This window comes from Humulus lupulus, chromosome 2 (genome assembly GCF_963169125.1).
Source record: "Humulus lupulus chromosome 2, drHumLupu1.1, whole genome shotgun sequence".
Lineage (NCBI taxonomy): Eukaryota > Viridiplantae > Streptophyta > Magnoliopsida > Rosales > Cannabaceae > Humulus > Humulus lupulus.
Genome location: NC_084794.1, coordinates 36298728 through 36325611, shown reverse-complemented (window position 1 = coordinate 36325611; position 26884 = coordinate 36298728). Strand labels below are relative to the sequence as shown.

The window sequence follows — 26884 nt, the reverse complement described above, 5'->3', positions numbered from 1 at the left end:
CCTCTGTAACCAGTTGTTTGACGTTTTTCTCTACGTCGGTCATGCTGGCCAAAAGGGCCGCTCGAATCTCCATCTCTGGAGTGGGGGCTGGTCATAACCGTGGACGTGAACGACATAAAGGATATAATAAAGGCGTGGGAATGCTAAATGGTATTTAAGCGATCAGTGAAGTAGAAAATATACCTCATTTGGTGAAGGCCAGGTTGTGGGCGACTAGGTCTGTGGTTAAAAATTACTCTTAGAAGTACTTCCCTACATTGGATTTGTAGGTAGTTTCGCTCAGGAAAACATGAGTCATTTCCTGGTGGCAAAAGTGAAAAAACCCTGTATTTTCTTGGTTGCGGTTGGATTTGAGGTCGAACAGGTAATTGACCTCGTGTGGCGTAGGAACATGCCACTTTTTATGACTATAAAGGATATAGAGTGCGGAGAGCAGTCTATACCCATTTAGGGTTATTTGAAAAGGAGCGACCCCAAAATAGTTGGCCACTCCTTGGAAAAAGGGATGGAGAAGCAGGATCGCTCCTGCCTCAATATGATACCTCGACCAGGTGCTGAAGGCACCTCCAGGCAGGTTTGCCCGCTGGTCTCTGGTGGGTTGGACTAAGGTTATCCCAGGAAGTCCGTACTTCCTGATATAATTGGCTATCATCCTAACAGTGATTCGACTAGGGGGTGCAACATACCATTCGATGTCTGGTCGAAGGATATCTCGGGGTTTGGCCTGTGTTTGGATTCCTGGCTCGGGAGTATTTTCAGCTCTACCACTGGTCGAGGGAATTTCAGCCTGAGGAGCAGGCTGATTTTCAGAAGGTTTAGATGGTTTCTTTTTCTGGGCAGTGGATTTTACTCTATCCATATTTGGTGGATTTGAGTGAGGTCTGTTGGGTGGAATTCGAGAAAAAGGAATATCTGGGATAAATAGTGATGCTTGTTCTTCGTACACGTGCAACTGAGCGAGCAGGTCGTCGTCAATTGGCCTCTCACCTGCCCACGGATCTTGCATGAAAATCAGTAAATAGAGAAAGAGAGATGAGAATCTACGGCCTAAAAACCTGTGTTGGGAGTTGGAATAATGTTGCTCGTGTATAAAAGTTAAACTTTTATACAACCAGCAACATTCTAGTAAAAACACTATGCTTCATATGAGCAGTTTGGAAAACGGATCAAAAAGCATAAATAAAAAGTTTTTCAGGAAAATCTTTTTCAACTCTGAAGGGTTGAGAAAAACCTAGTTTTTCTATAACCTTAAAAATTGAATTTTTACTTCAATTTTGCGCCCTAAATTTATGATCCTAAATACCAAGCTAGTCCTTAACCCCTACCAAACTTTATTTCAAGCTTAAGGTTTGCATGCCCGTTTACCCCGAAACAAATTTGTGCGAAAATAGTCAAGAATATTCAAGAACTCAGAAACTCAGAGTAAAAAATGGAGGTAAAATGAATATTGCATGGCATATCAACAACTGAAAAGTTTAAGGAAATTACTTGTATAAAAAATGGAGTAGATTTCTGAGACTCTAAGTCGAGTTGGCTAGGCAGAAAACTTCGTAGATTGCCAAGAACCGTCTGAGTTACTGGAAGTTGTGCACCTTGTTCTTTGATTTTCTTGAAAGAAGAAGTAAAATGTAAAGAGTAAAAATGGCTTCTAAAGGATTATTTATATTAGCCGAGGAGCAGTTCCCAGGTAATCATTTTGGGTAACTTTTCGAGCCATGGGGAAACTCAATAGCCGTCAGATTGCTTTTGGGAAACTGGAAAGACGTGATTGGTTGCCTTTTTTGAGAAGGCGTGGACACCTCTAATAGATTTTGTGGGGTATTCGAAGGGTCGTACTCATAAGTTTACTTTATGCTCGTCGCAATAAAATAAACTTGGGGGCAAATCTTTACCCAGAAATGGCTCCTGATGACGTGGCAAGAATTTATTGCATGCAGTTGGCACGTGGCAACGTCAAAGTGAAAAGGTGTTGTTCGACTATCGACCAGCTCCTTATTACTTCATCAGGTCTCGCGATTAGATGCGACCAGACTGGTCGCATGCTTTAGGTTATTTCCTTTAAAGATATGTAATCTTGTAATAACTACATTCATTATATTCTTTTTATTGCCTTAATATGCTGATAGTAAGGGGAATTAAAGCCCATTCGCCCATGTAACTCTCCTTACGCCTATATATATGCATGAGATGACTCAAGGAATGGAATTTTGAACCTTTTTTATGAATACACATAGAAGGAGCGCAAGTGTGATTATCCATCGAAAAGTTGTAATTCTCCTAGGGCATGTGAAACTCAAGAACCCTAGTTCTTTGATCATGGCATTGGGATTCAACATCAATAATAACACTAAGTGGACGTAGGTTGTTACCACATTGTTGGGGCCGAACCACTATAAATCATTTGTGTCATTTCTTACCATTTGATTCCATTATTGATTACCTTCTTATTTCTTTGTTGTATTTCTGACTCCGTGTCATTGGACAAATCGAGGGTCAACAATGTCAATCTCATTGGCATCTATGTTTGAAAATTCTCACACATTCCTTGGAATATAAGTGTTTACCAGTCTCCAATCATCCCATTTGTTATCATCTTTTGGATAATATACCAATATTGCTTGGGATGCAAGTATGAAAGGATCATCCTTGTAACATTCATCTGTTACATACACGCTTGTGAAAATTGGATCTTCTATTGTTCGTCTTGTATCAAACCATTTACACTTAAGAAGTATAACGTTGCAACCCATCATGTACGAAAATTGTATTATTTCATCCAACACCCTATAGTAAGTTACATCATCCACACTTGGAACCATAATACCACTGTTCTATGTTTTTAGCTTTAGATCCCGACTATGAACAATATATTTCACCTTATTCACAATTATACCCGGATAGGAAAAGACGGTAGAACTGGCTTTGTTTGTAAGAGCATAAATTTCATCGGAGACTTGTGAAGGCGTTGACTGTCGTAGTTGATTGATCTATACATATAAAAATACAATTAAAACCATAAATATTTATTAATCAATATAATTGTAAGAAATTACTGAAATACCAACCGGAGGTTTGAACCCCTCAGGAAACTCAGCTTCTTGTTTATGTTGCAAATTCGAACCACCCTATCTTTCCAACTCATTCATATGCTCATTCATATAATCCTCAATTTTAGTATAATTGTTCAAGATGTACCATTCGAATTTTCTCTTCAACTGTGACTCCATCAAAGTAACTGTTCTTTTTCCAACACAACAACCAATGACCTTAAATATAAAATATTCTCAGTCGGGCCGAGAGTCAACCCGATCATCATTCATTTCAGGTCGGTTGAATCGAGTTTCAATATTCTGAAAATACATTGAGCAAAATGGTAGTGCCTCATTCACGACGTAAGCTTCAACAATTAAACCTTCAGGATGTGAACAAGTTCGAACATATCGTTTGTACACCTCCATTGACTGTTCAATTTGGTACATCCACCTGAAGTGTATAGAGCCACCAAGAATTGCCTCTTTCGGAAGATGAATAACTAAGTGCACCATTACATCAAAAAATGCAGGAGGAAAAATCGTCTCAAATTTGCACAAGATAATTATAATATCATTTTGCATTTTCTTGAGTTCTTTAACATTCAAAGTCCGAGAACATAGTTTCTTGAAAAATAGGCACAACTTAGTAATCGCCTTCTAGACTTCTGTTCCCAAAAATGGCCGAATGCCAGATGGCAACAACCGTTGAAATAATACATGACAATCGTGTGATTTGAGCCCTGAATTCTTACCATTGAGAACATTCACATTCTTTGATAAGTTTGCCGCAAAACCAATTGGAAATTTAATTGATTTAAAAAAAAGACAAAATTGACGATGCTCCCCAACACTAAGTGTGAAAGACGTAGGGGGTTTCTTCCACTTGTTCCCATCCTTATAAAGGTGAATATTACTCCTAATTTTCATATCAGCTTGATCAAGTCTTGCCTTATCTGTATCTTTCAATTTTCCACCGATACTTAAAAAATACCCAAAACACTATCACAAACATTTTTCTCGATATGAATTACATCCAGATTGTGTCTAAGTGACAAAATTTTCAAATATTCAAGCTCGAAAGTATGCCTCTCTTAGACCAGTTAAGCTCAGACAAAGACTGTTTACGCTTCACGCGCCCATATTCTTTTTGTCTCCCTAGTTGTCGAATTTGAATATTTGTCATTTGATCAAAGATGTCATCCCCCGAGTAGTCCTTGGGAGGAGGTTGGAGTTCATTGTTACCGTAAAAAAGTTCAGGTTTATTCCTTCACTCATGATCCTCATCAAGAAATATTCTATGTCCAATATATGCAATTTTACTTCGAATTCCTACTGAATGAGTTTCCTCATTACACGTAGGGCATGCCTTATATCCCTTTATGGTCCAACCATACATCATAGCATAGGCTGGAAAATCATTAATCGTCCACAAGACCGATGCACGCATAGTGAATAATGAATTATTATATTCATCTCGCGTCTTGACACTGCCCTCCCACAATTCTTTCAACTCGTCAACTAGAGGCCTCATATACACATCAATATCTTTTCCAGGTGAAGTAGGACCTGGAATCAATAGCGACAACATTAAAAACTCTGGTTTCATGCACTTCCACGGTGACAAGTTCTATGGGACCATGATAACAGCCCACATACTGTAAGAGTTGCTCTGATTACCAAATGGATTAAAACCATATGTAGCCAAACCCAATCTCACATTTCTGGGTTCTGATGCAAAAGCTGGAGACGACTAATCAAACTGCTTCCAGACCTCACTATCAGCAGGATGTCTCATCACACCATCTTCATTAGGCCTCCTAGATTAGTGCCACCTCATATCTTCTGCAATATATCAAGTGCTATACATCCTCTTTAGTTGTGGTGTCAATGGAAAGTAATACAACACCTTATGGAGAACTTTCTTCCCCTTCCCACCAGATTCTTGCCAACGACATTCACCACAAACAGGACAAAATTCCAAACTCGAATTCTCTTTCCAAAAGAGTGCACAATCATGTTTGCAAGCATATTTCATCTCGTATCCTAATCCAAGACTTCCAACTTAGCTTTGGACCCGTAGTGACTCTTAGGTAAGATTGTTCCCACATGCATTGCATCAATTAATAATTCAAGCAAACCATCAGAATAACAGTTGCTACACTTATGCATCACTTTCAAATGCATGAGCTTTACTAAAAAGTTCAATGTTGAATACTTTGTACAACCAGGGTATAGCTCACTTGACATCCTTTTAAGAAAATTATTGTACTTGTCACGATTATTGTCATCATCTAGGGGGAGGGGGTCATTAAAGGTTCCAGTTTGAGCAGTACTTGGCTCTCTGTCAGTGTCATCTTCTCCTAAAATATCAGCCAACATAGCTGGCATCTCATCACCATCCTCCATTGGGATTGCATCAGGTTCCCCACTTATCGACTCTCCGTGGTAATACCATACTAAGTAGGATGGTTGGATGCTAGTGTTGAACAAATGCATTATGATTGCATCAGGGGTGTGAAGACGAGCATTCCCACATTTCTTACACGGGCAACGACTTAGACCCCGAAAAACAACGTGATTTGCAGCCATGCAATTTTTTATATTTAGCTGATAGGCGATTCCGAGCACTTAGCCAACTTCAGTCAGGTGGCATCCTCTATACAAGTAATTTCCAAAGTATCACTTAATACTAACTTAAGTTTTAATTTATTAAGCAATTAATTAGTTATTTTATACATGACAATTTAAGTTATTAATTATTAATAATTGAATTAATAATTGATAATTACTAATTTAGTTATAAATTCATTAATTAATATATTATTAATTTTAATAAATCAAAACTTATATTTTTTGTGCCAATATCCCTATCATTTATGGTTGTGGTCAACAACCATCAATCATAAGGATATCGGGATAGAGATAACAAAGTAATTTCTAATTAACTACTAATTTATTTGTTTAATAATTTTCAATTAATTATAAAGGTACTAATAAACTCTAATTATATAATATTCATTAAAATTTTAGTTTCTCATTATGCTGACATTGCATATAACAAGAAAAAATTAAAATTAGTTTACTTAACTAAATTTCATGAAAAAATTGGTAGCATAACGTTTTAATATAACCTGTTATACCCAAAAATTGGAGAATGCATCCTAGGAGGCTAAGGAGAATGCATTCTAGGAGAGCTAAGGGGAGTGGTCCTAGGAGACCCCAAGGAGGATGTGGTCCTAGGAGACCCCTAGAGAGTGATCCTAGGAGAACCCAAGGATGAGGTCCGAGGAGAACTCAAGAAAGTGGTCTTAGGAGACCCCAAGGAGAAAGTGGTCCTAGGAGACCCCAAGGAGGATGTGGTCCTAGGAGACCCCAAGGGTGTGTTTGAGGTAAGCCTCCCAAGGTTTCCTAAGTGTTGGTTCAAACGTGTCCAAGGTAAGTAGCTAAGGAGGAGGAGTCCCATGCAAGCCAAGAATGGAGACTTAGATTTTGCCAAGGAGAGCCTACACAATGTCCGATTGGACATAGTTGGGAGATTCTAAAGGGGAGTGCTTCAGGCTTGTCCGAGGTGAGATGTCAAGGAGGATGCCTTGGACCACCTTGGTCCAAGGAGAAGGCAAGAGGAGGATGCCTCAGACCACCTTGGTCCGAGGAGAAGGCCACAAGGTCCGGTCGGACCTTGATTGAAGAAGGTATGCTCGGACTTGTCCGAGGTGAGAAACATGGGTGTTAGCTTGGACCACCTTGGTCCGAGGAGAGCCAAGCATGCATATATCACCTTGGTCCAAGGAAAGCTTGAAGGAGTAACCAACATGCATGTGAAACTACGTCAAAATCCCCAGAAACAACTTCAACAACATATGTGGGAATCTCTCATTCTTCCCACAAATGGGGGGGTTTGTTACATTTTGAATTTTGAATGTTTCTTTGTAATTTAAATGTAATAAATATAATAAAATATCCCGGTTCTTGGGGATACCGTATGTATGATCCCAAGCCTATAAATAGAGAGCTTATGGGATGAGAGAGGGGTTCTTCGGCTTCTTCTTTCTAGAGAGAGAAAATTGGGACTGTGTATTCTAGATAGAGAAAATTGGGTCTGAGTATTCTAGAGAGAGAATTCTTGTATTTTTGCCATCAGTACTGAAGAAACTCGGTTAGCTCAGTCCATCTGATCTTGAGTACAGATATATAAATCACAACTCTAAGTGGATTAGGCTATTACCGACAATCGGGGCTGAACCACTATAAAAATACTGTGTGTTATTTACTTTTCTTGTTTGTACCGTCTTTTGTCGTTTACATTCTCTTGAAGGTTTGTCGTATTTGACGTTCTTACGTCGTTGGCTAAAAACGCAGTCAACATAACCATTTCCAAAATTTTAAAATCCTGCACTCAGAAAATCCCAGAACATTTACAATAACACATAAAATATTTATAACTAACAAATTTCTATTATTTTAATTTTTTCTATTTTAAATTTAAAAACCTCAAACATATATAAAATTGTTAAAACATAATTTAATTTTTCTAACACATACACAAAATAATATATACATAAATTACATGAAAACATAATTTTTAACTGTTTTCACAGAGGAGCGACAACAGTGGTAGCAAAGCAGTGGACTCACAACGACGGTGGAGGACCTTGGACACAAAAATAGAATGTGTTAGAAATTTACACAAAATTTTTAAAAAACTAAATAATAAAATGAAAAATTACCTTTTTGTGGAAATTGAAATCGTGGACTAGTGGTTGTGGGAGACACGGTGGGGGCGTGGCACCGACGGTGGGTGTGGGGTGGCTCGGGTGGATGGTACGATGGGGGTGTCGTGGGTGTGGAGGGGCTTGGGTGGGGGTGTCGTGGGTGTGGAGGGGCTCGGGTAGAGGGCACGGTGGGGGTGTCGTGGGTGAGGAAGGGCTCTGCTAGGTGGGTGATGGTAGTCGGAGGGGCAGCAGTGGCAGGTTTTAGAAGAAGAAGAAGAAGAAGAAAGTGAGGGAAGAGGCACGGTGCAGGGGCTGATATCGCTATGACTTTTGCTGGCGTGTTTGGCCTCACCGGCAAAATTCAATTCGCTCAAATGGAAAACTAACACAAGAAACCGTACAATAAAACAAAGCGTTTTGATTAATTAACCTTATGTCGGCGCTTTTTGCCTTTTGTCGGTGCATTGGGGCTTGCCGGCAAAAGTCTTACCTATTTTACACGTGGGCCTTTCCCAGCGAGCTTCACCTACCTCACTGACAAAAGTCCCACGTGTAAATCGAGGTAGGTGAGACTTTTGTCGGCGCTTTATATCACCGATAAAAGTGGTTCCATCAACAAAAGTATAATCAACCCTAACATTTTTTTACTAATATTTGTTACCTCAAATTTCTGAGAGACAATCGTATGGTTGATTAAGATCAAAAAGAAAAAAAAAATCCAATTTGAAGGCTGGAGTTGATCAGACGATTATTGTTAGATTGAGATCAAATAATAAAAATCAGAACAATTTAATATTTAACATTCAAGAAGAATAAGGATACTTACTTCAACTATTGATATTTAAACACTCATGGCTCAATCAAACAATTTATTACATTTTATCTAACTAATAATTAGCTAACGTTGCAAGAAATTACTAATTCGTAGTTTGATTAACAACGTTACACACATATCATAACACTTTAAGCACTAACAGTTAATAAGAACAATTATTAATGTTAAAGAATATGTATCTTAAAACACTATGTGTACAATCAAACCATTGAATAGTTGTAAAATAACATTTAATTATCAAATGTCACCACAAACTATAATATCATGGTCAAATTGGCACCGATCAAACCAGTTTAACTTCAAACTATTAAGAAAATACTACTAGTAAGTTTATATGTTAATCTTGGAACAATTCAGAAGAAATCAAACCGTTGATTATGTTTTCCAAACTTAAAACATATAGAACTGTGCAAGTTTAACTTAAAAAATATTGTACAAGTTAAAAAAAAGCAATAATTCCAAACTGGAAAATTTTTGCTGGCGCAAAACAATACTTTTTCCGGCTAGGTTAAGACATTTCCCAATGAAAGTTGTAGACCTTTCTCGGCGATATACACACACTCGCTACCAAAATTCTATGCAAAATTCCCACTTGAATCTGATCACTCTTTGCTGGCGCATTTCATGAAAAGCGTCGGCAAAAGATACATTCGCCGGTGAACAAAACCGCTGGTAAATAAGGGGACTTTCACCAGCGAGTTCACTAAAATCGTCAATAAAAGTTGACTTGTCGTGAAAAGTATGATTTCTTGTAATGTTGTTTACTTATTTAAAATTTAAATGATCATTAAAATAAAATAATTAGAATAAATTAATATATTTTTGTAAATAAAACTAAACAAATATGTATTGCACGCTGCTTATACCTAATATATTTCTATATGTATATGCATCCATAATTTTATTTGACACCCTTAATGAAAGGAAATAATTGAAAAAAAAAGTATAATATTATGTTTGTGAGGCATAGACTCAATCTTTTTCTCGATTTAAAGTATATTTCATTTTCAAAAATTCTTAGATTTATATACATTAAAAAATAAATGCATTAAATGAAAGATTCTAATTTATTTGATCTCGTTCATGAGTTTCAACTAATTGGCACGTTTTTGTTTTGTTTTTTCATTTTTTAATGATAGTTATTGGAAATTTTAATCGAGTACTCCAAAGGTTGTGCTTTGATCGTAACATTTAATTATCAAAATATTTATAATTAAAAAACATATTTTCTTCTTTTTTGATCTTTTTTATTAATTTTCCAAATTATTTTCTATTATCTCCTTTTTGCACCCAAAAATCATTTTAAAAATTAAATTTATATAAAATATGGTGAATTCTTAAGTTCCTCACAGAGCTGTCATTTAATGTGGGTCTTTTTTTGTCATGTGTCACATTATGAGATATGAATAAATATTTTTGTCACTTGCTCAAACAGATTATGGGAACCGGTTGACTAAAAATATTTTATGTGATTGTAAAAAGTAAAAGTAAAAGTGTAATTGAATGTCCAAAAATGTATTTAGTTGAAGGTTGTATAGTAAATTTAGAATAAAGTTGGGACATATTTTGTAATATTAGTTACGTAAAATATGTATGGAGCTATGTAATTTAAATGTTGTGTTGTGTAACACAAAACTAGTAAAATGTAACGAAAACTGATATATATGGAAGACTTCTCAATGGTTACTACTCATAGATGGGTACCAACAATTATGATGATATGACAATATAAAGACTTGATATAGCAAATCACCAACAAGTAAATATTTTTTTTTGTCATAATTAATGTTGTTTCCAACTAATGAGAGACACTAGCAATATTTAGAAATTGACATGCATTTGAAAAATGAAAAATTTACAATATTAAATTTTCATAATAAATACACGTTTTTCATCAGGTAACCCTTAAAAAAAATTGAAAAAATCAAAATTTATTTTTAGAAATATTAATTAACAACTATAAATATGGATCATTGATTTTAATACAATGGTTAATATTAAAGTAACTATCTATGGGTAGTAACCATTAAAAGTGCACCCATATATATATTGTGTTTGTTTTGTATATGTTTTGTATTAAATTTCTTTGGACAAATTGGACTTATGTTTTATTTTTTAAATTTTAAGATGATTGAATTACCATTAATTGTGTTTGAGAATATATATATATATATATATTTTTTTGTGATTGATATATTTTTACCACAAAATTATCAATATTTTTCACCTAATTTTTTGTGCATATTAAAGGAAAAACAATTGTGATAGTGATATGAAGAAAATTAATCGATAAATATTCTAACTATACTATACTAAGTTTAGTTGAAATAACTTGTAAGGTACATATGATTTAAATGTTGACCACATTGGAGGCTTGGATGTTGAGGAAATTATGATTTTTTTATTGATTTAATAGTTTGGTTAAGTATGAGTTAAGAGCTCGATTAAAGAGTTAACCTATATTTATATATAGTAGAATGTTTATCATTAATTATTTTCACCAAAATATTTGGGGGAACTCCATGAAATGACCCTATTTTATAGGGTAATACTAACTCTAACCTCACATTAATGTTTCTCATATTTTTAACCTTATATCCATGTGAAAAGACTAGCTTACCCTTATTAACATTAGGCTTCTTCCTCCCATTTTTTCCCTTCCCATTTCGTCTTCAGCCCCTTCTCTCTCTTCCTTCTCTCTCATAAAGAGAATAAACACTCTTCCTTCTCCCTCTCTCTCAAATCATCATCAAAGAGAAATCATCACAATTTTTCTTCTCACGAAACTTTGGAAAATGATGTAATCTATCATAATTTTTTTTTCTTCTCACCCAAGTTGAAGAAGATTGAAGATTCTCTCAAACTTGAAGAAGTTTGAACATTTTATTTGATAATGAGTAATTTTTTTTTATTTATAGGTTATGGGTGTCTTGTGTAATAGTTTAAATGGAAATTTGGAACTACTATACACTAAAAAAATCTGTGAAAAGAAATAATTTTATGTTGAGATGACGAATTTTCGAATGATTTTCGCGATTTAGGTCACTGTGTTCACACTTTGTTCACACTTGGTTCACATTTTCGCAATTTAGGTCACTGCGTTCACACTTTGTTCACACATTATTCACACTTTGTTCACACATGATTCATACTTGGTTCAGACTTGGTTCAGACTTGGTTCACGAGTACTTAACACATGATTCACATTTGGTTCACATATGATTCACACTTGGTTCACACATACTTCACACTGGGTTCACACACAGTTCACACACGTTTCACACTTGGTTCACACATGATTCACACATGTTTGCTTCACACAATTATTTCTTATTTCTTTTGGCTAGTTTTACCTAATAACCTTTGGATTTCGAACCTTTTATCATATGTTATACAGGTCAAACACATATAAATATTGTGGTGTTATATAATGGATCGTGGGAACAAGTTTTGAATGAAGGTTGGTCATTTAGTGCTAAACAAAGCAAGGGTATGAAGGTGCCAAAAACTATCACTTACAATAGTCTTGTTGATCAATTGTATACTTTAATTGGAGCTGATAAGTCTCGTATTGATCTTGACTTAAATGTAATCTATCATTTTGGAAGTAAAGGTATCCCTCCATCTTTGATTAGTAATGATGATGATGTTGCTTTTTTTCTTGATGAGATAGGAACATCTATCAATCATCGGACACCCCTATGTGTGTCTACTATAGAGAAGAGAAGTAATGATCCTTTGGTTACTAAAACACGTGAGTTGTATACTATTCCTCCAGTTGAAACCAAAGTGAATGATGATTTTTGCATTGATGGCAATGAAGACAGTTGTGATGATGATAATAATGATGCAGATGGCAATGAAGACAGTTATGATGATGATAATAATGATGCATTAAGCTCAGATGATAATTAAAATATTGATAGGCCTACCTGCAATGATGTACTTGTGAAGCATAATTTACAACAGTCAACCTCCAATGAAGTATTGAAGAGCCATGATTCCTCAAATAATAGAGGTCGTAAAGTAAGACAGGTTGGTGAAGATAATCTATGGAGTACTCCACTGTTGTTGGATCAAGGGGGAAAAGGCTCTACTTCAGCCTCAACAGCTCAATTACTGACATCTTCTTCGAGTATCAATTCGTGGGAAATAAAAGAGGGTCAAATATTTGAGAACAAGCAAGAGTTGAAGATGAAACTCCATCTTTATGCATTAAAGAAAAACTTTGAGTTTAAAGTAAAGAAGTCTGCAAAAAATATATGGTGTACAGTATGTGTTGATGATAAATGCAAATGGAGGTTGAGGGCTACAAAATTGGTTAATTCCAATATGTTCGAGGTTCGTAAATTTTTCGGTGAACACACATGTTCATTAGATGTTCGACATAAAGATCACCGTCATGCATCCCCATGGATTATTGGACATGTCATAAGGAGAAAATTTGAGGGTGACAATGTTAATTACAAGCCAAGGTCAATTGTAAAAGATATGAGTTTATCATATGGAGTTCATATGAGCTATGCTAAAGCTTGGAGGTGTCGAGAGCATGCATTGACTTACATAAGAGGTACACCAGAATCATCATTTCAGAAACTTCCCTCATTTCTATACATGATAGAGCAAAAAAATCCTGGAACTGTTACTCATTTGCAGATGGACAATGAAGGTAGGTTCAAATATTGCTTCATGGCCTTAGGTGTTTCTATAATGGGGTTTAAAACATATATTCGCCCAGTTATATGTGTAGATGGAACCTTCTTGACTACTCGGTGTGGAGGTACTTTGTTATGTACCATGGGACAAGATGCTAACAAGCAAATATATCCAATTGCATTTTCAGTAATTGACACAGAGAATAATGACTCATGGTTGTATTTTCTACTGAGGTTGAAGGGAGCGATTGGTGAAGTGGAGAATCTAGTATTCGTGTCTGATAGACACACTAGTATAGCAAGTGCCTTGACTAAAAATTTTCCTGAGGCACACCACGGTGCTTGTATACATCATGTTAGCATGAATATCCATGCGAAGTTCAAAACTGACCATTGCCATGAAGAATTCTTCCTTGTTGCAGCGAAAGCTTATAGAAAGCGAGAGTTTTTATGCCATTTTGAGAAGATTAAATTAAAAGATCTTGCAATTGCTCAATACTTAGAGAATCAAGTGGGTTTTGAAAAGTGGGCTCGTTCTTTCTTTCCTGGTCATCGATATAATTTATTGACTACAGGTATTGCCGAAAGCTGGAACAATTTCATTGCTGAGGCACGTGGGTGGCCAATTACTTGTCTCATGAAATTTATGAGGCACACTTTACAAAAATGGTTTTTCGAGCGTTGAACTGCAGCATCAGCGGCTACAGGTCCTCTTGCCATAGAAGTGGAAGCTGATTTGCGAAAGTTAGCAGACAAGTCCACTACCTCTTTCCCTTTTCCGTCTAGTCAGTATGAAATAACAGTATTGGATGGTGATCTTGATGGAGATGTCGACCTGAGGAGGAAAACATGTAGTTGTAGAAGATTTGATTTGATAGGTCTTCCTTGTGAACACACTCTAGTTGGTGCTCGAGATCGTGGCATTAGTCCATATAGTTTATTCTCCAGATTCTACACAGTTGAAGCGTGGTTGTCATCCTATGGTGGATCTGTATATACGCTGGGTAATGAAGAATCTTGGGTGATACCCAATGACATAGGAAGTATGATGGTAGCTCCTCCTTTAGTGAAGCAGAAGGCTGGTCGTCCAAAGAAGAAATGACGTTTATCAAAGGGTGAGAAGAATAGCAAACAACATAGATGTAGTAGATGTGGTGTCCTGGGCCACAATCTAGTGACGTGCACCACTGTTTGTCCCCCGCCGTCTAGACATGCTTAGTTTGTACTTTTATTGTTTTACTTTGTACTCTTCAATTGCGGAGTTTGAATTTTTAGATTGGTTCAGTAATTCGACTTTTTGTGTTAAAGTTTGTTGTTTCGGACACACCTAATTCATATTCACACTTAATTCACACCTAATTCACAGATAGTTCACACATTATTCACACATATTTCACATGTGGTTCACACATAATTGACACCTTGTTCAAACTTAATTCACACCTAATTCACACATAGTTCACACCTGATTCACACATATTTCAATCCTGATTCACACTTAATTCACACCCAATTCACACATAACTTAATAAGATAAAAGTGACAAAGATTTATCCATTCCACTATTAAGATGAAATAAATGAAGTCATTCAATACCATTTAATGAGATGAAGTTGACATAGTTTCTTCATACATCCAAAAGTAAGATACATATATTTATATAAAAGACAACTATGGTTGTAAGTTATGGTAAAATAAATCTACACAAGTCTTTTTTCTAAAGAAATCCATGTTGTCGTCATTTACTTCGGATAGCGATTTTTTGGCTAGCAAGTACTCCAGATGTTTGACGACATATACCCCACAATCGCCACTGCAAAGGAAATAAAGTTTTTTAATTATTGGAAGACCATAGTGATTATTTGCAATATAAATATGGTTAATAGAGTTATACCTAGTTTTGGTCTGTGGCACTTTTTCTGTGCCAAGTCTTGTGAACTCAAAACGCACTTTCTCTGCTTGAAGTTGGACATCTTTCCTGTGGCTTAACAACCCACTGGATTGAATTGGAAATGGTAGCATTTTTCCCCATCTGCTCATTTTATTCTCAAACTCCTTGTTGGAGACCACAGTGATATCAGAGTCATAAGCTTTTATAAGATAGCTTGTCAATGATATCTCTAACAACACCCAATGTGTCCCAAAAAAATTAATCGGGGTAAACACATCGTCAATGTCTTTCCAACTCCTTTTGAAATTGTTATCATCACCTACCAAGTAATCAAGCACTTCTTTTGGCCAAATGTAGCTTGATTTGATTTTCCTCTTGTTGAATTGTTCCCAATGTGGTTCGAAGAACTGTTGGAACATAGAATCCACGATGGTGAATCTTTCGGAGTAAGTCTTCTTGTAAGTGTACACTCGTTCTTTCATCAACCCTAAAGCTGCATCAATGTGCTGCAAGCTAAATATAATAAGTATATATACATCACATTCAAATTATATATATTTTTAAAAAAAATTATTTCAGCAGTCTTACCAGTCCGTCCAGCCATGTACGTGGTGTAAGTAGCTGAATAAACCATTTCGCTGTGCACGAACCAGCCAAGAGAGAAATAGACTTATCATTCTTTTTTAAACCAATTACCCATTTCTTAAAACGTCTCATTTGCTTTTCGTCATATGGCTGTAGGGGATTAATTTCACAAGGATCAGTTACAATTGTCTTTGCTTTCTTTTTCTTCCTAGTTGGATTAGTAAACTTGGAACCAAAAATTATTTTCGTTGGAACCCTCCTTCTCTTGAATTCCACCCCAGTCATATCTTCAGGAGATACCACCTTACAGCTAGGGCTATCTTCTCCAACAACGTGCTCCATAATAAATGTACGGTGTGGTGAAGCAAGATGCTCATCTGATAATGAATCCTCAGAATCACTACCTTTACGTTGCAAGAGCACTAATTCAATTAGATAATCCAACTTCTCCTCCATTCTTTGTTGGTTACTTTTCAAAGTGTCAATATCAGCTAACAACTTTTCGTGGTCGGTGTTAATTGGAGTTGGTATCTCTTTCTGGTCTTGCTCGTGACAATGCCCATCTGCTACATCGGGCTTTGTGGGAGATTCCTCATGTTCTTCCCTTTCAAACTCCAATTCCACATCATTGTCTACAAAGCTAATAACACATCCCATGAGTAGTTCATCTGGTCCTTGAATAATAGAGTCATGAAATTCTTTCTCTTCGGGTCTTGGATTGAGCGTGGCCTTCACAAGATTCCGCAACAAAATAATAAATTAATAAGGTATAAACATTACTTATAAATCATAAACTCAAATAAAATCTTAATGACTTACACTTTTTTTTTCTTAAATACACCTTCAATATCTTTCTCTTTCAGCATTTTATGCGCTGACCAGCTAAGCATTCTTGGAAAGGCAAGGGGTTTTTGATCAGCAAATGCAGAGAACTTTGTGAAAATTTCATAGGCCCAATATTGCAGAGCAATGGCATAACCATAAATTGTGTATTGAGGTGTTGGTCTTTTTCTCTTTTGCTCAACATTCTTCAAGTATTTATTCCTTAGCCTTTCCATATCTTTTGTCAAGCCGAATAATGTCTTCTCGTACGATAATCTCCCCCAAGGATAGTTGAAGAAGTCATCTTCATTTTCCACCATGGAAAGGACATCAATAAAGCATTCCTTCTTTGGTTCACTGGGTAATAAAAGAGAGTCTACCAAAAAACATAGACCTAATTTCGATACGTCTTCTTTCACATCGCACCTTTTGAATCCATCTTCCAACTCTTCAGAAGACAAACATTCTTTATTGTTCAAGTATGTCTAGAGAAGTCTTTTACTCTTGGTCATTTCTTTATACTTTGCCTGATCCGGAGAAATTCCACAATTCAATCCAGTGATCAAACTAAATTCACTAATTCCAAACCTTGTATTTTGACCACAAATATTAAAATTCAAGCAGTATCCGTTCTTTCCTCTACCAACAACTCTCCTAAGCAGTAACTGGTGAATAATAACTCCAGAATATTGTAGAGGCGGAGCTAAGAAGAATTGCTTGAATGGTGACTGTTTTGCTCGTTCCAACAGGTCAAATGTCATGAACTTCGTTATTATTGTACTCATAATGCTCCCTCCCCTATACGCAGCCTTTGCTGGATAATGCCTTTCAGTAGGAAGCATGAGGAGTGACATCTGAAAAAGTAAATTAAATAAGCGCTTAATACATAACTCAGATATATTCACACTTTCTTCACATACATTTTACACATGGTTCATGCATAGCTCACCCAAATTCACACCAACCTCACACATAATTCACACCAAATTCAGACATAGTTCACACTAAATTCACCCCTGTTCACACAAAATTCTAACAAAGTTAGTATTTAACAAATATACACACATAATAATCCATAAGCCATCCCACTGTTGGTCTTGCTTGAGCTAAGATATTTTTCAATCAAAAACCCAAAACCTAAAAAAATATTACTTACATTCTGTAGAAATAAAATGATATTTCAAATGAGTTTTTCTATATCATTAAAAGATACTAGTTTTTCAATTAAATTCACATATAAACATTAAAAGAACATAAATTGTTGTGAAGTACACACTCCATAAGGATTCAATTAAAAACAATGGAGATAAATATGGTACCTATTCTTTAGCTACTTTGAGCATGTTTGGCATTTGATAATACTCATTCATATATTTGATAACAAACTAGTGCATTTGAGTTACAAGTTCCTTCCACAATTGATTTTCACTTATATATCATACATAATATGCTAATAAATTTATTACAATAAACAAAAAGAGATATATACACACTAGAAATTGAGGTCGTGCAGTTTTATAATAGGGTTAGTTAGTGTAGTTTCCATAAGTTCAGAACATGGTTCACACACCATTCACACCAAATTCGCACATGGTTCACACATCATTCTCACATTGTTCAACATAATTTCAAAACATGGTTCGCACATCGTTCACACACTATTCACACCAAATTCACACACTATTCACACCAACTTCACTTCATACATGGTTCACACTAAATTCACACCACAATCACAGATGGTTCACACTGAAATTACATATGGTTCACAACAACTTCACTTCACACCAAATTCACACTAAATTCACTCCTTATTTCCCAATTAAAACATGCCTCAAATAGTTAGAAATTTAACCAAAGTCCAAACCTTAAATTCTTCTAGCATGTTTCCAACCACAACCATCAAATCTCAAAGCATCAATATGACAAATTCAAAATAAACAAAGGAGTCATAAATAATATAACAACAAGGGATCCCAACAACAATACCTTGGGCTAGGGTATCGGGCTTGCAAGGAGAGTGTGGGGTCTTAGGTGTTGTAAACCTTGGGCTCCGGCGACGTGGGCTCGACGATATGGATGCGAAGCACGGCGAGGCAGCAATGTGGGTTCGTGGGGTCGGGAGCAAGCGGAGGGGATGGGGGCTGTGGTAGATTTGAGAGAGAGAGAAGGAAGAGTGTAAAAGGGGCTGAAAACGAAATGGGTAAGAAAAAAAGGTGGCTGTGGAGATGATGATGCAACTAGGAGGACATGCATCGGTGTGGGACGAGGTGGGTGCTGGCCGGAGACGACAACACCACCGCAGCTTCGACGGGAAGATAGTTGGGTTTGGGAGGGAGGGTTTTCAACGGGAAGGGGATGAGAAGAGTGAAACTGAAATAGAGTCCTTTCTAATTATTTGTTTAACAAAGGGGTAATTTTGTCTTAAAGAGTCAAAAATGTGAAAAACTTTAACTAAGGGTTAGAGTTATAAATATAGGGCTGAATATGGTTATTTAGTGTAGTTACCCAATATTTGATGATAGCATTAATTATATTTTTATACTTTTAAAAAAATTATAAATCGTAGAATGTTTAACATTAATTAATTTTTCCAATAGATTTAATATTATCAAATTTTTATATTTTTTTAATTAATTAAATCTTTATATTTTTATTTAATTAAGAACAATTCAAATATAGTTTTAATTTTACATTATTAAAAAATTAAATATGATTTTGAGAAGAATTAAGCAATAAAATAGATTTGACCATAATTTTATTACTATCATTTTTATTATAGTCATTTTAATTAATAATAGTAATACAACTTTGGTATTCAATATTTATTTTTAATTTTGAGATTATAAATTGATGAAAATATTACGATCTCTCATTTTCTTCATAGTTGTACCTCACTTTTGTTGAGTTAATTGAAATTCTGTTTTTAGTAATTACCAAATTAATTAAACCATGTGAATTAATTAAAGTGCGGAATGGTAATTAACTATTTAAACAGATTGTAGTTCTGTCGGGACAGAATTCGAACTTGTCGCGACAGAAATTGAACACAATAAAAAGACAGTGCAAAACAATAAAGAATACAACAAATTTTTACAAGGTTCAGAAACCCTTTCGGATCACCTACTCATTGGGGCCACGCCGATAGAATAAAACCAATTAATAAAGAATCACAAGCATAAAATATTGACTTAAACAAAACAAGACTCCCTCTTGAGATTTTCCGTAACTTTGTTGTACTTTTCTTCACTAATCTGATCTTGATTGAAACGTTCAATTACTTGAACTCCCTTCAATGGCCAGCGAGTGCTTGCATCCTCCCGACACAAAGCTTGTAAAAATCCTCTCCCGAAGACTTATAAAAGTTGTGTTCAAATTACAATGTGTATTAACTAATGAACGTGGTATAAACTCACCACAAAAACTAAACTCTCATATTTCTACAAGATCACGCGAATACTATGATCTTGAATACAAAGAAGGAACTTTCACAAATATTATAATACACTCACAAATTTTTAATCTAAGAGTCCATTTTTTCTCAAAGCCTTAGACACCTATTTATAGAGTCCATTTTCGTGCTCATAAAGGTTGAGAAAGAATCTCCTAATAAAGGCAAGACTAATTGAAGATATTCTTGATTGATGAAGAATTGTCTTTTTTAGAAGATTCGGATCCGACTGATATGATTTTGGTGGGGACAGCTCAGACCTGTGTCGGATTGAAAACATGCTCAAAATAGAAAGAACAATTAATGACATTAAGATTCAGTTTCCTAAATTTCAATTCTTGAGCTGCACGAAAATATAATGTCAAATATTCCAGTAATGATTTTGAGTAAGTACTTAATATTTGCAAGATAATACTTCCCTTTATAATCAAATAAAGTGAAATAATGAATGTAAATATTCCACAAATCACAAGAAATGAAAATTTTAATTCCAAAAAATACAATAAAGGGAAACAAACAATTGATCTTTTAATAAAAATATATTTCTATAAAATATGCCTATTTTAGGATTTACATTAATAATTTCAACAGTTAACCCATGAAAGTTACCATTTCAATATTTTAGTATACGATTAGTAATCTCAATCACAAGAGCTTGATCATATGGTTGATATTGTCTCTAATATGTCTATTTTATGATAGATCATGATAAAATAGCAAATCCGTGTTCGATAGTGGCTAAAGTCATTAATCTCACATGTTGACTCGCAAAAGTTCACTTTCTGAGACTGTAGTGGTTTGGTTAGTATTCTTGATCAACATGATTTTAATCATACATAGTTGATTTTTTCTCTAATAAGTATATTTTATGTCGTATCACTAATCATGCTCGTCGGTCAATAAAAGTCAACTTTTTGATACTTTAGTGGTATGATTAGTGATCTTGATCATCAACTGATTTACCACACAACTGATTTTGTCTCTAATTTGTCTATTTTACACAAGAACGTGATAAAATAGCAAATCGATTAGTCACTGTTGACGACGTTTTTCGTCAACAAAAAAAAAAGAACAATTAAGCTTTTCCAAAGAATTAAGAAGAAAAGAAAAAGAACAGAGATATTTTACGTGGTACAGTAGTTAAATCTACCTAGTCCACGAGTCACTATTATTAATATAATTTGTATTAATGCCTAAATGAAATTTCCCAGAGTTTTAGTTCCGAATTTCTGCGTACTTTACAAATAAAAAAACCCAGTATTTATAGACTGGATTCTGATACTCCTTCCCACATTTTTAGGGAACTTAAAACAATATGAAATTTGAATTTGAAATAAAAATGACCCAATGAGAATAGGGCTGATTAAACAAATACATAACTAAGCCCATGAAGATAGGCTTTTATTAATTAAATACAACTGCTTATCGTTCAATGAAATACACGCTTTCAAACCTGCACCACGATTCGAGCTGACAACTGCAGTGCTATCCACGCCACCATCTTTCGAGTTTTCGAAGTCAACATTTGGCACGGTCCATTCCTTTCGAGCTAACTCCTTATTTCGAGTCAGACAGATAATGTGGCATCAATGTGGATAACATCTAAATAAATATAATTATTTAGATTAGTTCTTCGAACTTTATCTCTTCGAGCCTACATTTTGAGTGAACTTAATCACCTCAAAATTTTGGGTATAATACTTACTAATTATACTTGTTGACCATTAAAAGTTAACTTTTTGATACTTTAGTGGAATGATTAGTGATATTGATAATCAAGAGCTTGATCATACAATTGATTTTGTCTCCAATGTGTCTATTTTATGCAAGATCATGATAAAATAACAAAATGGTACTTGATTAGTGACTAATTATAATTGTTGATCAATAATATTTTAGTGGTACACTTAGTGATCTTGATCATGAAAAGATTAATCATATTGATTTTCTCCCTAACATGACTAGTTTATGTAAGATCATGATAAGGTAACAAATTGGTGGTTGATTTCAAACTTGTTGACCCATAAAAGCCAACTTGTTGATCATATAGTGGTACAATTATTAATTTTGTGCATGAAAGGCTTAATCATTTGATTGATTTTGTCTCTAATGTGTCTACTTTATTCAAGATCACAATAAAATAGCAAATCAATATTTATTAGTTGCTTTTAGCCACTAATTGTACTCGTATACTCATAAAAGTCAATTTTTTTTACACATTAGTGGTATGATTTATGTTCATAATCAACAAAAACTTATTCATATGGTTCATTTTGTCTCTAATGTGTCCATTTTATGCATGTTCGTGATAAAATAGCAAAGTAGTGTTTAATTTGTGAATAAAGTCACTAATTTCACTTGCTGACCTTTCAAAGTCAATTTTTTGACACTTTAGTGGTACGATTAGTGATCATAATCATCAAGATCTTAATCACTCTCTAATGTGTCTATTTTATTTGGTATCATGAAAAAAATAGTAAATTGATATTCGATTAGTGAGTAAAGTCACAAATTCCACATGTTGACTCTTAAAAGTTAGCATTTCGAGACTTTAGTGGTTTGATTAAAATTGTCTATAATATATCAATTTTATGCAAGATCATGATAAACTATAAAAATTTTGTTCAAGTAGTAATAAAGTTACTGTTGAGCCATAAAAATAACATTTTTAATAGTTTACTACTACGATTAATAATCTTGATTGACAAAAGCTAAATTATATATTTTTTATATACTTTAGTGTTACATAAATTAGCGGTATGATTATTAAATACATACATATATTTAATTCTATTCAAGATTATTTTTAGATGTAAAACTTATATTTAGAAATCATTAGCTATTTTATATATTTAAATGTAAGAAATTATTTTTCTTTCCTAATTATCTAATTCAGTGCACACGCTCCTAACTCATATTAAATAAATTCATGTATTTCAAATAATTACAAATTCACAAATTTTAGTACAATAGATATAGAGTAAAATTATATTATATCCTAACCTATTCAATTAAAAATATAAACAAAGTTATTATATACAAATTTTTCAAACCAAAAATTAACAAAATAAAACAAGATATACATTTATGCAAAGTAAAAAAAATAAAAAAGATTTTTCTTCAACTCCAAATACGTAGCATAAGAAAATCAAGAAGAAATATAGCAATTTTTTTTTTTTTATAAATTTATACAAAATATGTTATATATTTACATGTAACTACACTACTTTTAAGTGTTTTTATACTTCTTTAACACCCAACTTTAGATAGAAACTAAAAAATAAGTTGGTCAAATATTTAGGTAAGTCTAACTAAAAGAGAGAGCGAGAGGTATAACAACTTTGAAGAGAAAGTTACCTTTTGGAAATAAAAATAGCAGGTAATAAGATTTTAAGGATAGAAAAGTATATTGATTCTTTTTTTATACAAATATATATATATCTCACCATTAAAAGAGAATCTCTAATTATCTAAGGATTGATAACTTGTGATGGACTTAGTCCCTCAAAAATGAAGTGAGAGACTAAAGAAGTGTCTATAAGATATTATAAATTTAAAATGTACTAATTTCAAAAGAAATGTATAAAACTTAATTAATTAAAAATATTGGGTAAAAATAAAAGAATAGAAAGTAATTAAAAAATATATTAAAAAAGAATAAAGAAAAATAAAGGAATATGCTTTTTTTTTTTCATTTGTAACAATTTAGTTTTTCATATAAAAAATATTTTCAAACTTAAATGTATTTAAAATGAGTTTTAAATAATTTTAATTTTTTATTGAATTTTTGTAATAATTATTCTCTAAGTTTTTAAGATCTAATAGAAAAATAAATTTTTTATAGTTAAATGAGATATAATTTGGTAGTTATCAAAATTATGGGACAAAAAAACTAATTATTTTATCCAAATCATAACAGGAATCATGATCTGATAATATCAATAGTTTAGATAAAATTTTAATTGACTGTATATTTTAGGGACATCATCTATTAGTGTCAAAAGTTGAAGAGTAAAAATAATATTTATTCCTCTATTAATTATATAGGTTTTGAAGAGAAGGAGTGCTTAGTATTTAATTAAGACCTTCAAACCAATTTTAACTCAGCTGACGGCATATCTACTGGATACCTTAAAATGGTGCATTTTCACTTTAGTCAATGGAAATGAATAAGATTTCGTGTGAATAATATTTTTCGATCGTGAAAGTGAATATATGCAATTGCTGAAAGAAAAAGAAAAAAAACATGTTAAAATTGAAATAAAATATTGCTAGTGTATGTCTTTAGATTCCTTTCTTTAATCACTCGAAATGTCAAAGAAAACACAGTTGAGCTTTCGCGTAATTTTAGAATGATGCTTCCATGAAGTATGCAAATGACGCATGTACGGTGATCTCAGCAGATTTTGAGCATGATTAAATCAGCAAATTAATACATATATTGAAATCTTTTAATTATTATTTGTAATGGAACCTGGAACTTATCCAGCTGAAAAAGATAACGTGGAAAATAAAATAATTATATGCCTCTGTACATCGTTATCTATTATCAAGAGATTTCACACTGGATGATTTGACCCATTTATTAAAACTATAAATTATATAAATGTTTTATGATATCAACCACGTGCGCCATATGACTTTAATGAGTCATTATTTTGATGAGTCTCATTCAGATTCAGTCAATAGCAAAGTCATGGTGGATGATTTTTGAGCTTCCACGGAAGTGTCAAGTAACTTCTCTTTTGAAGATTCGTTTCATTTTCGTTCTATCCAGCTATGTCCCTTCTCAAAATAAAATAAAATAAAATATTATATTATTAGGGTTGGGATAATATCTATGTCACATTAATTGATTAATTAATTAGTGGGATCAAATCTTAAACACTTTCCTTCCATGTATAAGTTAATCATGAAAAAGCAGCTAGGCAAGACAAAATAAATCAAAAATATTATATCAAAAATAAAGCAACACTACAAGAAAAAAATACTTATTATAATATAAAAAAAATATTATAAAACAGTTATTATAATATTTTTTGAAGTATTAAGGAAAGTTGTTATGGTAAATCATGACAATTTTCGTAATATATTTTTCCACTTATACTTCATAAGACTTTTTTAGTATTATTTTAATATTTTAATATGCTTAAATTATTATTATCCTTAATAATTTTCATAAGACTTTATTACTTTTATATTGAGAGTATTATTGAATACTCTACAATAATATATTTTTGTGTTATCTTCTCATTTTTATAAGCTTAAAATATAATTATTGTCTTGGTATTCATAATACTTTTTTATCCACTTATTTTATAATAATACATTTTTTGTGTTATTTTCTCATTTTTATAAGCTTAAAATATAATTATTGTTTTGGTATTCATAATACTTTTTTATCCACTTATTTTACAATAATACATTTTTTGTGTTATTTTCTCATATTTATAAGCTTAAAATATAATTATTGTTTTCGTATTCGTAATACTTTTTTATCCACATATTCTATAATTATTTAGAAACACTAGTTAATTTTTATTTAATAAAGCCTATTTTTGTGATTCAAAACACTTAATGCAATATAGTGTCTAATACTACAATAAGTCTCAAACACTAACTCAATCAGCCTTAAAAATGTCAATATATCTTTACAGCAAAGTCTTGAAAGGTAAGCCTTATAATAGTGGAAAATGCATTGACCAAATGACATCAGAGACTGTTAATTCTTCAAAGTCTTGTGTAAACAGGTAAGCATTATGAGAATCATTAATATCTAGTATGTCATCCAACTCTTCAAAATCTATGTCATGCCAGCAATCAGGCCCAAAATATAACTATGCTCCATGACTTGCAAAGGAGTGGCACTGAGTGAAGTTTATCTGGTAAATCTAAAATAAGAAACACAAGGAGATAAAACCCATCATAGATAATCATCACTAAAATAGTAACAGAGCTGTATATTTCCTAAGCTAGCATCAACCCATCACAGATAATCATCACTAACAGCCAAATACATATATGCATGCATGTATGTGTTTGGATATAGACATTCAATAATTCACGCCATTGTTCCAAATCTTCTTGATTAATGATAGTCAATACTCCTGTTATTATTTCACTAACCGATAATCAACTTCCACATTCTCAAGTCTTCGTATCATAGCGCATTAACTTCCACATGCAATAAATCTATGTCTACTCAAAGTATAAACACAGAGGAAAAAAATAGACCTTAACAATAAGCTCTACTATTGAAATGACATCTTGGAACAACCTTCTCCGAAGGCCATGCAATAATAGAGCGAACGACTTCTTGTATGGTGATCACTGAGTGGCTAGGACGAAAAAAATAAGCACTCGATGAGATAGCAATGTCAACCCACACTCGCATGAATTCGGGTCCAAGAGGAATCCCATGAACATATGTGTTTGGATCACTAGAAGACCAACGACCTTCAGCAACCATTTCACCCTTCCAATCAAGCAAGTAACAAGCACTATTCATATCTGAAAAGTTATGGCTCTCTTCATGGACAACACTCTTGTCACAATGATTCAATGAAGAACTTGAAGACTTTAATTAACAACATGAACAGAAACCAAAGAACAAAGTGAAAAATCAAGAATTTTCATCACCCATGACACATATCAGAAATTATATTTAAAGGACATAAAATAATTGTTTACCTTTGGAGAATGAGTAATGTGAGATTGTCTGTCACTTGTTGATACTTTACCACCCTAAAAATAAGACAATAAGTTATATTTTGACCTAACATAATGATAGAACATATTTAAACATGAATAAGTGAGAATTTTTACATTTTCCTGAAAAAGTTTGAGCAATTTAGCAAGTTTCTTCTTCATGTTGTGTTGTTCTTTTTCAAGTACTTCAATC

General features: G+C 33.5%; 2 protein-coding genes across 2 annotated transcripts; one reads left to right on the top strand and one right to left on the bottom strand.

Moving 5' to 3' along the window:
• The first annotated feature begins 12071 nt into the window (after positions 1 to 12071).
• LOC133814142 (uncharacterized) lies at positions 12072 to 14336 on the top strand. Its single transcript, XM_062247139.1, has 3 exons — positions 12072 to 12428; positions 12549 to 13809; positions 13927 to 14336. Exons 1-3 carry the CDS (start codon positions 12072 to 12074, stop codon positions 14334 to 14336), a joined length of 2028 nt encoding a protein of 675 aa, XP_062103123.1.
• A 247-nt stretch (positions 14337 to 14583) lies between these two features.
• Positions 14584 to 16852, bottom strand: LOC133814141 (uncharacterized). Its single transcript, XM_062247138.1, has 5 exons — positions 16550 to 16852; positions 15714 to 16439; positions 15129 to 15631; positions 14981 to 15047; positions 14584 to 14589 (listed from the first exon to the last, which is right to left on the bottom strand). The coding sequence occupies exons 1-5, from the start codon at positions 16850 to 16852 to the stop codon at positions 14584 to 14586; spliced, it is 1605 nt and encodes a 534-aa protein (XP_062103122.1).
• Positions 16853 to 26884: the final 10032 nt, after the last annotated feature.